This window comes from Gymnoscopelus microlampas (assembly GCF_963454915.1).
Source record: "Gymnoscopelus microlampas genome assembly, chromosome: 20".
NCBI lineage: Eukaryota > Metazoa > Chordata > Actinopteri > Myctophiformes > Myctophidae > Gymnoscopelus > Gymnoscopelus microlampas.
This window is the reverse complement of record NC_139957.1, coordinates 36,013,099-36,028,098: the sequence shown is the minus strand read 5'-3', so window position 1 is coordinate 36,028,098 and position 15,000 is coordinate 36,013,099. Positions and strand designations below refer to the sequence as shown.

The following is a 15,000-nucleotide window of genomic DNA, read 5'->3' as shown; positions in this document are numbered from 1 at the left end:
AGTCACTGTCCACATCTAATCTGATCTCAGGCTAAATTCAACACCAAACAAGGACTACAGAAAGTATGTGACCTGTGGAGTGTTTACTTATTCAGTAACATGTCTACTTTTACAAGACAAGAATTAAGACGCATATAATAATAATTAGACCAGTCTAGTCACCAATATGCGCCTCAACTGATTCTGGGGTCCATAATAAGACCCTGGGGCCACATTCTGCACCTTTTTATAAAAATGTAAGCAGCATGTTAAAGATCCATGGGTTGAATGTGCTCTTTGTCTCCTCTGGTGACTGCTGTATCTCAGGCCGTCATGCTTACATAGTAATTAGCCGCTGGTTTTGGAAATGTCATAAACTCATTCATCATTTTAAGGGTAATGTATATTCTACATGCCTTCAAAGATCCAGAATTGGAGCCTGACACTGGAGAGTTACTGGATAGACCTATAATATTTAAAAATGGAAAACTTCAGTTTTGAATACGGATCTTGAAATGAGTTTTGCAGTGACTTCAGGGCCCAAAACAAAGTTTGCTCACTCAAGTGCTGAAATACCTCAGATATTATCTGCAATTATAGTAACAGTGAGCTGAAAATATACAGAACTCCAACCTCACAACGCGTCACACTGCAACGTGTTGTCAGTTTGTAGATCTGCTATCTTCGGTGTGCCACACCGGTGCGCAACACCGGTGCGCAACAAAGTTAGAATCAAGCCTTACAGCTGATGGGGAAAGCCTCACTCCAAAATGTGAATTTAAGTTATAAAATCTGTTCCATGTGTTCCGTATTTACTTGTCTGAACATCAAAATGGACAACAATGACCACCAATTGCGATGTGCTGACACATTATGTAATCAACATTTGAGAAAACCCGGCACCGGTGAACCAAAGCCCAAACAATCTGTACCCACTCATTGTTCCCTCAAAGTTTCTCCATATTCTCGTGTATATAAACACTCCGATGCTAGAATATGATTTGGCTTTGAAGGGACTGGCACAAATGGCTTTGGTGACTTACATCATGCTTGGAAGGCTCATCACAGACACTCTTGTCATATCAAGCAGAAAAAGTCCATTTCATAGCGAGCTACGTTTTCAAAAAAAGGAGGGGATGGGTAAACAAGTCCAGCATTCCAACGCTACCGCAGAATTCATCATTCATACATAAAATACCCAGAGCCCCAAAGTAGAGCTAATTTAATCCTAGAGGAATAAAACTCCATTTCATAGGAGTCGTCCATTCAGAACACTCATATTTCCACTGAGCAGAATCCCCCGGCTGAAATTCGAGGAGACACTTTTCGGAAGGAATGCGTTCGGTGGGTTTTAGGGCCAAGCTTGCCCTGTAATTTGTGAATGTACAGAAATGAACGGCCACCGCACGTCCTCTAAAGATAGAAATCTTTGTCTTATATCATCATTAAACCTCAAACTATTTCTAATTGCGTCTATAGCCCACTTTCCAAATGAATAGCTGCCCATCCGATGGCAAATATACTGTATGCGTGTCCCAAAATAGCCGGGGAGTTTACACAGGCTAATAGAGGATCAGATTCAGATCATAATGACAACTATAAAGTATCTCCATGTACAGTATACGTGAGACTGCCCCCCCCCTCTTCAAAGCGACTTTTAAGTGGCTCTGGGAGACAGGCTGGGTGGCATTTAGAACCAGGTATAGTCTTACAGAGCCCAAAGGCTTGCACTGGTTTCTGATCTAATGGGGATAACACTAATACTATTAACCACTTTCAACCTGGCATCATTATTTTGGGCTTATCATTATAGGCGTAAATGGTCAAAAAACATGTGAAAATAGCCAATCTACAAGCTTGTCGCTTTTGATGCGTTGTGAGCTTGTAGATCGGCCATTTCATCACCAGGACACATGATATGATGAATATTAAAATATAGGGCTTAAGTGGTCAAACAATAATACTATTATTACACTTTGATGTATTATCAAGCTATGATAATAAATAAATAAAAAACCTAATGGAGGTAGCCTCCTTCACTCTCCATTGCCTCTTTGAGACTCTAGTTTGACAGGAATACTTAACTGGGTTGGTTTTCATTGAGATGTCATTTAAAAAAACAAGCCCACAATAAGAATTACACCTTAGAAATCAGAAGACTTTCTGCTTATCCTTTAAAGAAGAAGGGGGGTTCGGAGGGGGCGGGGGCGCAATTTATGTTTGTAAAAATGGCACAGGCCTCCTGCCTTGAGGTGGATCTGAGGTTTCACATCCTCATGGAGTTGGGTCTTGGTTTCAGGGCTGAACCCACCCCGGATCATTAAAAATCGTTCAGGGCCACGGCGGGCTCCATCCTCGATGTCTGTGCGGCTGAAACCGTAGAAACTGCATGTTGAAATCTAGAGGTCTTAATATGTGACAGGCGCCCGGAGCGCACATTACCGCTGTGCTGGCCTGGCCAGTTTGGTTCGTGTTGTGGTCACATATTAATAATGAACCAGAACAACTGAAATATTACCGGGCACACTGTCATTGTCTCCGTCGAGCCTTTTGACTCAAAATAGCGACCATTCATTGATTGGTGAGCTTTTTTTGAACAGGTCTTTCAAACACGAGGCCTGTTTTATGCTCTGTCGTTCATTCTTCAAGCTAACGCGTCGCATAAATTACGTTTTTTTTAAACTGTGCCTCCACTTCTTTGTGAAACTAATAGCCATGCATTTAAACGTTCTTTTGCTAAATATATATATATTTTTTAGCACAAATAGGCATAGCATTTTTAGTCTTTATCTGCGAGTCTGAGACTGTCTCATCAGAAATTCTATGACTATGATATAGCCTATAGGCTTGTATTCGATAGACGTCTTATAAATTAAGGCCACAGCGGTACTTTTGTTTCTCCATTCGCCACCATGCATTGAGGTCATATTGGTGAGGATATTTGCAAATTGCGGCGCGGTCTCGATATCCCACAAACAGAATTGACAGACAGCTTCGATCATTGTGAAATAACGCTCAACCTTTCAGACGTTGCAGAATTATCTATAGACTATAGGAACCTACGCCCCCCCCCCCCCTCCCCCATTACCTAATTATGATTTCTCCATTTTCACTTCTCTAAACGTCTCCATGTCGCAGTGGGTGTGTAGATACTAGATAGGAATCTTCCTCCATCTCTGTCTGTCCACAGTGTTTTTGGCTGCAGTGACTCCTCTGACGCTGTGACTCACATCAGTGATAATAAAGAAAATTAAGGGAAAATCTAAAGCCACACTCCGATAACGCCTCACACACCCTTAATTGCACTTTGTGTGTAGACCTCGCAAGTAAACAACTTAAAATGCACACACGGCACGCGCGCGCACACACACACACGCACACGCACACGCGCACACACACACACACACACACACACACACACACACACACACACACACACACACACACACACGTGCATCTATATCAAATATCCTATAGAAGTAGGCTACATCATGTGTGTGCGTGCATGCTTGCATGCTAAATATTATTTGGGCCTACACATGCACACACATAAACAAATCTAATTTGACATAGATTAGGTCTATGAATTATGTTATAAATAGATAATAAAGATATGTTATATAGATAAAGACGAGCAGAACGATTTTTAAAATGGTAGCCCATAAAGAGTATTATTTAATGCTTCTCTTTTGTTTATATACTGTAGGTCTATTAGATGTAGATTGACATTCGCGCCCATTAGGTCGTATTTCATATTCTGACAAACTGTTTAGATTGTTCTATATCATTATCATTATATCAATTATCACCATCATGCATTTAAGTCACTAACATCCAATTAAATCAAACCGATTACCCTATAAACCAAAACCCTCATGAATTGTAAATATGTTATATTCTATATGTTAAGTGATAAGCCCTTTTAGATTAATTAATAGTGGAAAAAAAGGGGGGGGGGGAAGACCCAAGGTAGGCAATATGGCCTATAGTGCCTTAATAAAAAGATAATTCAGCGAATGAAATTCAGTTTCATACCTCACAGGTGTTTCAACGATCAGCGATCAAACGAAAAAAAAAACTCAGTAGATTTCAGATTGATTTCATGGCAAGAATTAAACATATTTTTTAGATCCTCGCTATCGCCAGGGTTCATGTAAAATCGGCCACGGGGCCCAGCTCTCAAATGCAACAACGCCAATATGACTCTGAAAGGCTTAATTCGTTTAAGTTTATTTGGCCGGGCAATAATATTTCCTATTCAAAATTACATTACAGCAGAAATAAATGTTTCATTTTGTCTGCAGGCAAACGTCTGCCTCATTCTACCAGTGATGAGAGCTATATTGAAAAGACAAATGCGCCAACTAGTGTCTGAAAGAAGTATTGCACCCTGGCATTGCAGGGTGTGCCTGATGTGTTTTGTGAGTCTCATGTACAGTAACCTCACTATCCTGGGTTTATAATTAACACAGCCTGGGGTTATTTGGCACAACCTTATTTTGTTGTGTCGTCGATTTATGAACTCAAATGATTAATTTGCTTACTTTGATTTTCCACTTAATGAAATTTAATTAAATAAAAGAGATATTGATCAATCTTAGACTGGCTATATGCAAATACCCTGGCCAGAAAAATAAAATAGGCTTATGTATTATACGAGGCAACAACTAATATTAGCTTAATACACATCCCAGAGGAGCATTAAACATTATAAGTGCAACTTGAAAATCCTAAATCTAGGCTATAGCCTAACATAAATCTAAAAGATAAAGGTCAAATAGGCTGCTACTGTGCAAACCAATGTGAAAAGAGACACGACCGGAGGTTATAGGCTCAAATTAATTGACATGTACCCCCAAAATGTATCTAAAGAAATAACAATTGCTCCCAATATTGTTAAAATCATCAAAGAGTTCAAAGCAAGTGAAATGTATTTTTAGATCAGAAAAAAAGAAATAAAGTATACTGCTTTTATTGTAGCCTATATTATTTAATTTTATTTAATATAGTGTTTGTTTCTTTATGCATATAGGCTTGGCTTAATGTGAACATGTGGTATCTTGGTGCCCTTTGATTAATAGAATACACGTGATTAAATTTAGTTGCAAGACATGGTCTTATCACGGCATGTCGGCATGATGTTTTTTACATTTACTTTTTCACAAGCACGCACCTTCTAATCAAAGCACTGCTGCTTATTCCAACAAATAGTGACGTATATGTTCACATCTTTTGTCATATTTGCTAAATAAAACTCGTGGCTTTTTGGAGAGATGCAGAGAAAAGCAGAGATAGGTAGCCTGTATCAGTGGTTCTCAAAGTGGGGTCCGGGGACCCCCAGGGGTCCTTGAAGGGGTTCCAGGGGGTCCCCAGCCAAATTAATAGTTATGAACCAAATTGACCCGTGTCTGTAACTGGGAGCGTACAAATGGAACCAAATGGTCCCGTTGAGTTACATTAACACTGATGATGTAGATTGGGACCCCCAAGAAATTAAAATGGTTGAGTCCCTGGCATATCTTTTCAAATGGGGGTCCGTGGGCTAATATGTGTGAATTTGGGGGTCCTTGACGCGGAAAAAGTTTGACAACCACTGGCCTATATCATGTATGTTGTATCAATAATAATTCACGTCGTGTGACAGTAGAATGAAACGGTGAAGAAAGGAGCGCTTTCACTTGGCTTCTCCAAGGCAGAGTGTGATTGGTCTAATGAAAGCCCAGCCCAGCCGCTTCATTGGTCCAGATCATCGCCACACTCCCGACCACTAAACACTAAAATGACTTGGGTAAATAATATCACTGCACTCTTCATTCCCGCACCACCGTTCAGCTCGTCCGCTCGCTTCTCCTGCGCCTCTATAACGTGTGCAAGGGATCAAACTTTTAAAAAGGAACTTCACAACATAAACCTTAGAGAAGTAGTCGTCATTACGCGTGTGTACAAGCGCTAGCGTCTGGATTTCTCCATTTGCCTCTGAAGTTTCGACGAGGATCAAGTTGCAAGACATAAACTTTTGATACACGAAAAGAAGAAGATTTATGAACTCCTGCAACTTTCAAGTTGTGTTTTAGATTGATATCCAGGCGGCTTCGATCTCCGGCGGGGTTGAGATTAAACCGAGTCGCTGACTTTTTTTATTTGACGTTTCCACAGTGCGTACGGCGGAGTTCGTGGCGCGACCCGGAGAGCACCGCGCGTCTGTCTGTGTAGACGCGGAGCGTGGGTTGTCCGTTGTCCCAGAACTGGATTATATACCTTGATCGCTGTGTCACCAGTTGCTGTGGCCACTGACTGGCTTGATACATAATATTATTTACCAAACTTGATGTTGGAGTGAAAGACTCCCCACAGACAGTCCACGTGTCGACGCACACTGCATGTATAGCCCGTGTATATACCTACTGTTGTTGTTCTAGTGTGTAACGTGTGTATGAGGGACATTTCACCAAGTGCACGGCAGAGATAAAAAGCGCATGCACGGTGAGGGACTTTTGAGAAGCTGCGGTTTCCAGGTTCTGCTGTAGAGTTGGTGGCGAGAAACGGAAAGCAACTCAATGTTTCTCATGCCGACACATCCTGTGCAGTTGATAGGCCTAGAGAACTCAGTGATCAGGGGTTATCGTTCGTGATAGATAGATAGCTATAGAAAGACTTTCCTCTTTAAGAGACACCAACTAATCACTCTTTTACTGGGGGACGCGCGCGTTTCTCATCCATCCCCCTGCACTCATCCACTGGACTTTTAACTCCAACCGTCCGCATCTTTGGCAAGCGAGGAAAGACACGTTTTTATTCTCTCCTCCAAAGGAGGAAAGATACTTTTTTTTATTCTCTCCTCCTAAATAAACCCCAAAAAGAGCCTCTACTCCTGGCTTCTGCTATATACCAGAACCCCGGCGACGCAGCGACATTGACCCTAAGCTGTTGTGATGCATATTCCCGTAGACCCGACCACCACCAGACGGTTCACGCCGCCTTCCACGTCGTTCCCCTGCAGTAAGATCGGAGGAGACATCGTCGGCAACGGGACCATGCAGGCCACCGGCCCGGGGGGCCCGCTCAGGTCATCATCGCGACCGGACGCCAGGAACGTGGTGGACGTGCTGGCGGACCACGCCGGCGAGCTGGTCCGCACCGACAGCCCCAACTTCCTCTGCTCCGTCCTGCCGTCGCACTGGAGGTGCAACAAGACGCTCCCGGTGGCGTTCAAGGTAAGGTGCCTTTCTGTCTGATTCATATATAATAGGTCTACTGGTCATTTATCTCAGAGTGTGTACAAATGTTGACCTATCACGGACTCTTAAAGGTTACATTTATACACACTCTCGGAGATTAATTAAAACTGAGGATTTATGGTGTAGTAGGCTGTAATTAATATTTTTTACATACACACGTTTTAATAATGGAAAATGTAGGCTACTGCATATGAATTAGAAAGAAAGGCACCTTACCTTGAACGCCACCGGGAGCGTCTTGTTGACTGTATAGGCCATGCATGGGAAAGTATATTCATACTGTATCTAACTGCAATAAAAGATGAGTCAATTTGTGCATGGAAGCAAATTGTATAAAGTGTTATGCTACTATTTTATTTTCTTATTTTTTTATTTTGTGTAAATTCTGCCTTTTGCTACTAATTTATTACACCATTAAAACAAGTAGGCCTATAAATGCTTTTCTGGACTGCAATATGGATATTAAGCATGGCACTAATAATTCAAGACTATCCTACACAGGTCTAGTAGCTATTATTTCCATAAATTAAATAATATTAAATATCAACATTGTGACAGATGTGTATGGTAAAGGCTAAATCTATGTGTCAGAAAACCATATAGCCTAAATCACGGATCATATCCGGCGTTATCACATGGAAAATAAATGACAACGGTCTAAAAAAAGACACCGTTTTTGGGCAGACATAAAATATTAAAACCTAATCTGAGGTTAAATTGCACACATTTAATTGATGTGTTACAACTGTCCTCTTTTATAGAAATAGCACAGCAACACAGTAGTGGAACAGGCCATTACATTGTTTATTGTTTGGTTGTTTAGGCCTTACTGTGTTGTAAAATAATCAAGATAGAGAACATTCCTGCTTATTATTGGATTCTGTGTTGTGTTAAAGCTCAATTATTGATTGATTGACTGAATACCTTATTAGATAGAAATGCAAACAGTACGAGTACAGGCACACACTTGGTCTAAAAGGATTTACACAAAAAAAAAGTCCTGGTGGACTTGTTTCCATTGAGGTCCTATATATTCAATTCATCAACGCCGTTGTCAGCTTGGCTATCGGTTGTTCTCGGCAAGAAGAACAAGTGACACTGCCGTAAATTAGCTAAGACATTATTTATCCTACCACCGGATGCGGTGTGTAGCCTATTTGGTTTGGTTTAGTGAGGTTTTTTACCGCCTCGTCGTTTGTCGCAGGTCGTGGCGCTGGGTGACGTCCCCGACGGGACGCTGGTGACAGTGATGGCCGGGAACGACGAGAACTACTCGGCGGAGCTGAGGAACGCCTCGGCCGTGATGAAGAACCAGGTGGCCCGCTTCAATGACCTGCGCTTCGTGGGCCGCAGCGGCCGAGGTGAGAGGAGGATGAAGATGATGTAGCCCAGTGGTTCTCAACCTGTGGGTCGGGACCCCCAGGGCCAGGGGGGTCCCCACATGATTTTTTTTTTTGGGGTGGGGGGGTCCCCAGATGACAGTGAAGTAACAATTTAAAATTGTAATACCAAAACAAACCCAAAAAAAATGAAAAAAAGACCATTACTGCATCAAAAATAATCAACAAACTATACTATAAAAACTGGTCAAACATTGACCTAATTGTCAAATAATATAAGAAAGAGGCAAACAAAATAGCCGATCTACAAGCTCGGATTTTTTTTTGAAAATAGCCGCTCTACAAACTCACAAGGCATTGTGAGCTTGTAGATCGGCTATTTTCACAATATTTCTGTGGAACCGAGTCAAACTAAATGTAATACCTCAACTCCTACAATCCAAGTGCTTGTCAAGTTGTCAGGGTGGGGGGGGGGGTCCCCAGTTCAAATATGATTATTTTGGGGGGTCACGGCCAGCAAAGGTTGAGAACCATTGTAGCCTATTAGGCCTATACCTGAACCACCTGAACCACCTGCATGGGCCTGCCATGCAGCACTGCGTCACGCTCAACACACGCGCAAAACCCACTATAATTTTCCTAATCCATGTGAATACAAATAATTATCCGGGGCTGTGAGCAATATGGATGAAAAAAAAAAACACACGTCGCAATTCATCTCCCCGGGCCAATTTGCAAAGCAAGTCCGCCTCCGCCAGTTAGAGTAGGCTAGGCCTACATTACGCAGTGTTTAATTGGACCTATAATTATAACATACACGTATAATTTTATCCATCAAAAAAAAAGAAGAAGGTGAAATATCAATTAGAGCTGCACCTTTTAGACCAATATGCTGTGGTTAAAGGAGTAGTTCACCCCCCCCAAAAAATACTAATTTGAAGTTGAATTCATGGAGATGTTTTAGTTTTTGTCGCATTCCTGAGCCAATAATTTGATGTCTCCGGTAGGAGACTGAGAGAGTCTGAGAGAGTCTCCAACAGACCAACGATGACCCGGTCGTCAAATTATTGCCTCAGGAATGTGTCAAAAACAAAAAACTACTCCTTTAATGCGCACTGTCTCGTGCAGGTCTGTTCGGCGCAGCTAAAAGCGGGTTATTTGCGGGAAATGTTTTGTACAAAATATTTGGGCAAATAAACAGAAATGTTCGGTCTACATGTCAGCCATTGACACTTTTCAAAGCGTGCCTGTTATTTTAGCACACCTTTTAAAACCAGCAGTGGCATTTGTGACATTCCTCCTCCTCTCTGCTTCCAGCGCCCTGCTGGCTCCTTGCCGACGCGCGCAGCATATTTCCTTAAATGTTACACTTTAAATAGTTGCAGACTGATGAATGGAAAACACTCTCGTCTCCGAATTAAAAAGTACCTTTCATTTCTGTAGTCAATTACCCCACCCCGGGATTCTGTTCCCTCACAGTCTCTCTCACTTTTTTCTCTTTTTTTTTTTTTTTTTAAACAAGAGATGCCTTTTTTTATGAAAGCGCCGCTTCATAGCTGGGGACGAAAAAACGGACCGTGGCAAAGATCTCTAGGATCACTTCTAGAACTGGTCTTTCAAGCAGATGGGAGCTCCAGGAAACTCGTGCAAGATCCAGACTTGTTGAACAATAAACCGCCGCTGTAAGCCCCTTCGGACAATCTGGAATACATTCCCTCAATAATTTAAATCATACCCGCAGTCAGACCATCAAAGGGGTGGTCCCTCGCTTTTAATTCACATGCTTAAAAGGGACCAAACCAAAACCCGTGATAATTTAAGTTGCACAAGCAGAGTATTGTTACAAACAAAGCATGTTTAAAAAAAGCTGCACTTTGACAATAAATTCTAAAAGCCTATGATTTGAAATAGCAAACACATTTCTAATGATATGGGGGCAAAGCAGAGCACTCTCTCATTTCTGACCCTGATTTCTTGTGTCCTCTGCAGGGAAGAGTTTCACACTAACCATCACAGTGTTCACCGGACCTCCTCAAGTGGCCACATACCACCGTGCCATTAAAGTCACCGTTGATGGGCCACGGGAACCACGCAGTGAGTACATGCTTCTATTCCCTGAGTACACAGCCAAAGACATAGGCCTACACAAACAAATACACGCACACGCACACACACACACACACACACACACACACACACACACACACACACACACACACACACACACACACACACACACACACACAAGCACACATCCTACTGGTCAAGTCGAGATGTATTGTAGCTACACTTGTTATTAGAAAAGGTTATAAGTTTGCTCTGAGCGCTTCCGAGCAAAACACAGTTAAGAGAGTATAGCTATTCTTGGCCTGGGAGAAAAAAGGCGTCATTAGTGTGCCCTTAAAACAACCATATGAGTCATATGCAGATGATAGAAAATATAGCACTGTGTGAGAATCAGCGTGCGACTGTATGCATGCACGCATGTAGCCACTACCAGTGGCGAGCTTATGGTTGATCAGCAGTAGAGGTTGACTAGCAATTACACAAATGGACAATCAGTCATGCGCAAGTGTTTGTCTTGTGTGTGTGTATGTATGTATGTACAGTAGCGTGTGTGTCTGTGTGTGTGTGTGTGTGTGTGTGTGTGTGTGTGTGTGTGTGTGTGTGTGTGTGTGTGTGTGTGTGTGTGTGTGTGTAACAGGGAGAGGCCCTGAGGAAACTGTAAAGCGTTTTAAGGCATAACCCTGAGACCACTAAGAGAAGCTGCATGGTGTGTCTCCAAGCCGCAGATGGCTCAGTTCAGTGACCTCACCCACATGGGTCTGGTCGGAGGGTCCTACCTGCCCGACCACATAAGTGGCTCGTTGACTTAACACAGGGCAGGCCCCCCGACTGCTGTTAGCCCTGGCAGAGACGCCTGGTGTGCTAAAGCTGTTAGCACCACCGTTTAGCCACAGCTACATACTAATGTGGTTTAAGGTCTGATGGTGTGAGAGATGGAGCAGAGTAGGGTTACTCAGTCTAGTCACTTGGTGAAGGTGCTGGTGCCGTGTGTGTAAGTCTGTGCGTGTGCGTGTGTGTGTGTGTGTGTGCGCAGGCAGTGCATTCACTTCGTGCGCTCAAGTCGGGATAGACTAGGTGTCTAGGATTTCATGGCCATTCCTGTTGAGCTATCGTGTTTATTATGGTTCTACAGCACCGTACCAGGTTTTTAGGGGTCTCTGAATGAGCAGATAGCTATGCCTTGCGCTCATGTCTGCTGGAGGGGGCTATTTGGGACCGGGTGGATTTAGCCCAGTCAAAACAGACCAACACAGACCCACGGGCCAATGCAAGGAGAGAACGTGGTAGCGCGTGCCACATGAGGGGCGATACGGGCTGGCACAGAGAACGATGAGGGGCACAGAGAGAGGGGCGTCGCCCCCCTGCCAGGCTGGAGACTATTTGAGGAGGCGTTGTGCATGGAAGAGGACAGTGTGGAGAATGGGTAGGGGGAGGAATAGATAATTATAAACACTGTGTGTGTGTGTGTGTGTGTGTGTGTGTGTGTGTGTGTGTGTGTGTGTGTGTGTGTGTGTGTGTGTGTGTGTGTGTGTGTGTGTGTGTGTTTGTTATCAGCTTGATCGCTGTGCGTCTTTGTTTCACAGAAAACCAGCCCTGTGTGTGTATGTGTGTGTGTGTGTGTGTGTGTGTGTGTGTGTGTGTGTGTGTGTGTGTGTGTGTGTGTGCGCGCGCGCGTGTGCGCATGCATGCATGAGTGTCCTGGCTTGAAATAAGACTGTGTACATTAACGAGGTCTCATGTCTGTCTCTGTCAACTCATCACGGCTCCAGTCGGGGCGTCAGAGTGGCCATGCTACTTTTACACTGGCACTGGGGCGCTATAAAGTGTCACTGTTTAATATAGGACAGGAGGAATTTAGGGTTCCATTAAACTCAGTTGCACCACAGTGCTGCTGAGAATTCAGTGGGAGAATTCAAAGAATAGCATTGCATAAGCATGAGAAAATATGTATTCTTGAGAACGTTCACAAGACAACAAAACAGAAAACAAAAACTGAAACTGTTTCTGAATATTGGATCCAATACTACCCCACTGTCTCCCTATTAGGATTTTGTAGTTCATATCAACAAATACACTCATAACATTGTGCATAATATGTCTGTAGTACTCCAGTCTGTATTTTTGCTTAAATGAGTTCCATTTCAAATTCAAAAAGGTTTTGTACTGTACTACATAATACAGGTGGTGTAGTTTATTTATACATACCTTTGAATAGAGACCTTTATACACGTCAAAGACCTAATTTATTTTATTATACCTAAAATTTAGCTTTTCAAAAGTCAGCTAAATCAAATTTCAGCTCAAAAGACTGCTCTCTATTATATAGTAAGCTACATATTTGTATTTTACATAAATTATTTTGAAAGTTTGAATTATTTGTCTCAATTAGGATTAAAAGATTTTTAGGATCTTCAGTCGGTCTCTGGACCCCCCCCCCCCCCCCCCGGTCACGGTCTCCCCTCATCGGTCTCGACTTGGTCTTGCCTCCCCTCAGTCTCTCCCCTCAGTCTCTGTCCTGACTCGGTCTCAGCCCCACTTTGGTCTTGGTATTAACTTGGTCTCGCTTTAGCTGGTCTCAAATGCAGCACTAGTGCACACACAGTCAATATTGTTCTGGATCATTGCATATCTGGTTTCTCATATTGGTTTGGTTAACTGGTCAGCTCAGATGCTGGAAAGTGAGATGAGGTTCTGAATAAATGTACCTGCAGACATTCTGGTAGGAGATAAATCAAGCAACTGTCATGGTTTTGTCTAGACATACCTATAAATATTATTCGTTCTGCTCAAACCACAAGACATAGTGTTGTGTACTTTCTAAGTCTTTCATCATTCTGAGGCAATACAGGGAAACCATTGCGCCCACAATTAAAACAAACAGCATTTCTGTTTTTTTGTGTGTGTCACTCGTTAGCTACTTATATATTGATTATTGCTTTGGGACGACCTGCCATTTCTCATCAGCACTAAAAGGCATCATTGCTGTCCATATTGTGTTTCATAGCCTGTACACAGAGAGCCCATAAGTCTGGCTTGGCTCTGCTGTGTTCACCTGTTGGCAGGCTGCTCAGAGCTTTACTGGCTGTTTGTCTACGGCCTGTATTTGCATGGCTGCCAGCAGCAGAGCCCCAGCAGGAGCTGGCACAGAGGGGAGGAGGTTTTTATTAATGTTTACAGATCCAGTCGGCAGAACCTGATGGACAGGACTGCAGCGGTGGCTCGCCTGCGGCAATGTAACAGAAACACCGGGCTGCTGATAGACGAACACACACAAACAAGTCAAGAAACACACTCAGGCTTTAACACGCATTATTGGTAGAGAGACACGTTCACATGCAGGCAAAAATATACATACGTTGTCTCTGTCGCCGCACATGCATGCATGCAGCCATACACGTACTGCACATATCGTACATGGTTTCTGAACAGAAAGTAGGGCAGCATTCAGCAAAGTACTTTTCTTTCCCTTGCATATTGTTTCCTCATCACACTCTCTCATACGCACACACACACACACACACACACACACACACGTCATCCGTCATTTCACTTCCTCCCCAGCCTATTTGTCACAGTTGGTCGTCAGAAATTCTGTTGAAGTCAAACAGGCGGTGTGACCAGTTACAGTTATGGAGCCCACCCTCCTCTTTCTGAGAAGCAGATCTGTGCCACATGTCAGTGCATGTACTGTGAAGGGTGAGGGTGACAATTAGGCTCTTTTAGGTGGCCATCTTCCTAAGTGGCAAGATGAACACATCACAACTCTGGAGAGGAGAGGAGAGGAGAGGAGAGGAGAGGAGAGGAGAGGAGAGGAGAGGATGCTGCAGGCAAAATGATGAACTCAGCGTTCATTTGTTCAGTAGCTAAAGTGAGGTCAATGTGGTGACTGGTCTGATAAGACCAAAATATGCATTAAACATAATACGCTTGGATGCACTCAATTGCATCCAGGCAGAGCTCTCACGCACGCACATGCACACGCACACACACACACACAGACACACACACACACACACACACACACACACACACAGAGAGCCGTAGAAGTCATACAAGCATTGTCATGTTTTGTTGTCTGTATTTACTCTGCTGGGTGTGTTTGTGCAGCAGAATGGCGAGCAGCGGGCGCTGGGAGGGGTCCAGGCTAGTGGGGATGTTTTCTGGACTCGGCGGGTTGATCCTATTTGCATTTGGCACGCAGACTGTACAAAGTATGCAAATAGATAAACAATGACATTTGCTGTGTTATTTTTCCTGCGATATTGCTGTCTCTTGACAAAGTAAACAAAAGATGGTGGGTGTGTGTGTGTGTGTGTGTGTGTGTGTGTGTGTGTGTGTGTGTGTGTGTGTGTGTGTGTGTGTGTGTGTGTGTGTGT

General features: G+C 43.2%; 1 protein-coding gene and 1 long non-coding RNA gene across 3 annotated transcripts in view; one reads left to right on the top strand and one right to left on the bottom strand.

The window, feature by feature from the left end:
- The window catches only part of LOC311035924, a 176,266-nt gene extending 163,984 nt beyond the window's left edge, over window positions 1-12,282 (bottom strand). The window contains exon 1 of the long non-coding RNA XR_014599809.1: window positions 12,206-12,282. This is a non-coding gene — a long non-coding RNA (uncharacterized lncRNA). The remainder of the gene's footprint in view (window positions 1-12,205) is intronic.
- The window catches only part of runx3 (RUNX family transcription factor 3), a 64,997-nt gene that overhangs the window by 20,218 nt on the left and 29,779 nt on the right, over window positions 1-15,000 (top strand). For both annotated transcript variants that reach the window (XM_084044425.1, XM_084044424.1), the window contains exons 3-5: window positions 6,928-7,193; window positions 8,422-8,578; window positions 10,547-10,651. In XM_084044425.1, the coding sequence (XP_083900551.1) occupies window positions 6,928-7,193; window positions 8,422-8,578; window positions 10,547-10,651 (528 nt within the window). The remainder of the gene's footprint in view (window positions 1-6,927; window positions 7,194-8,421; window positions 8,579-10,546; window positions 10,652-15,000) is intronic.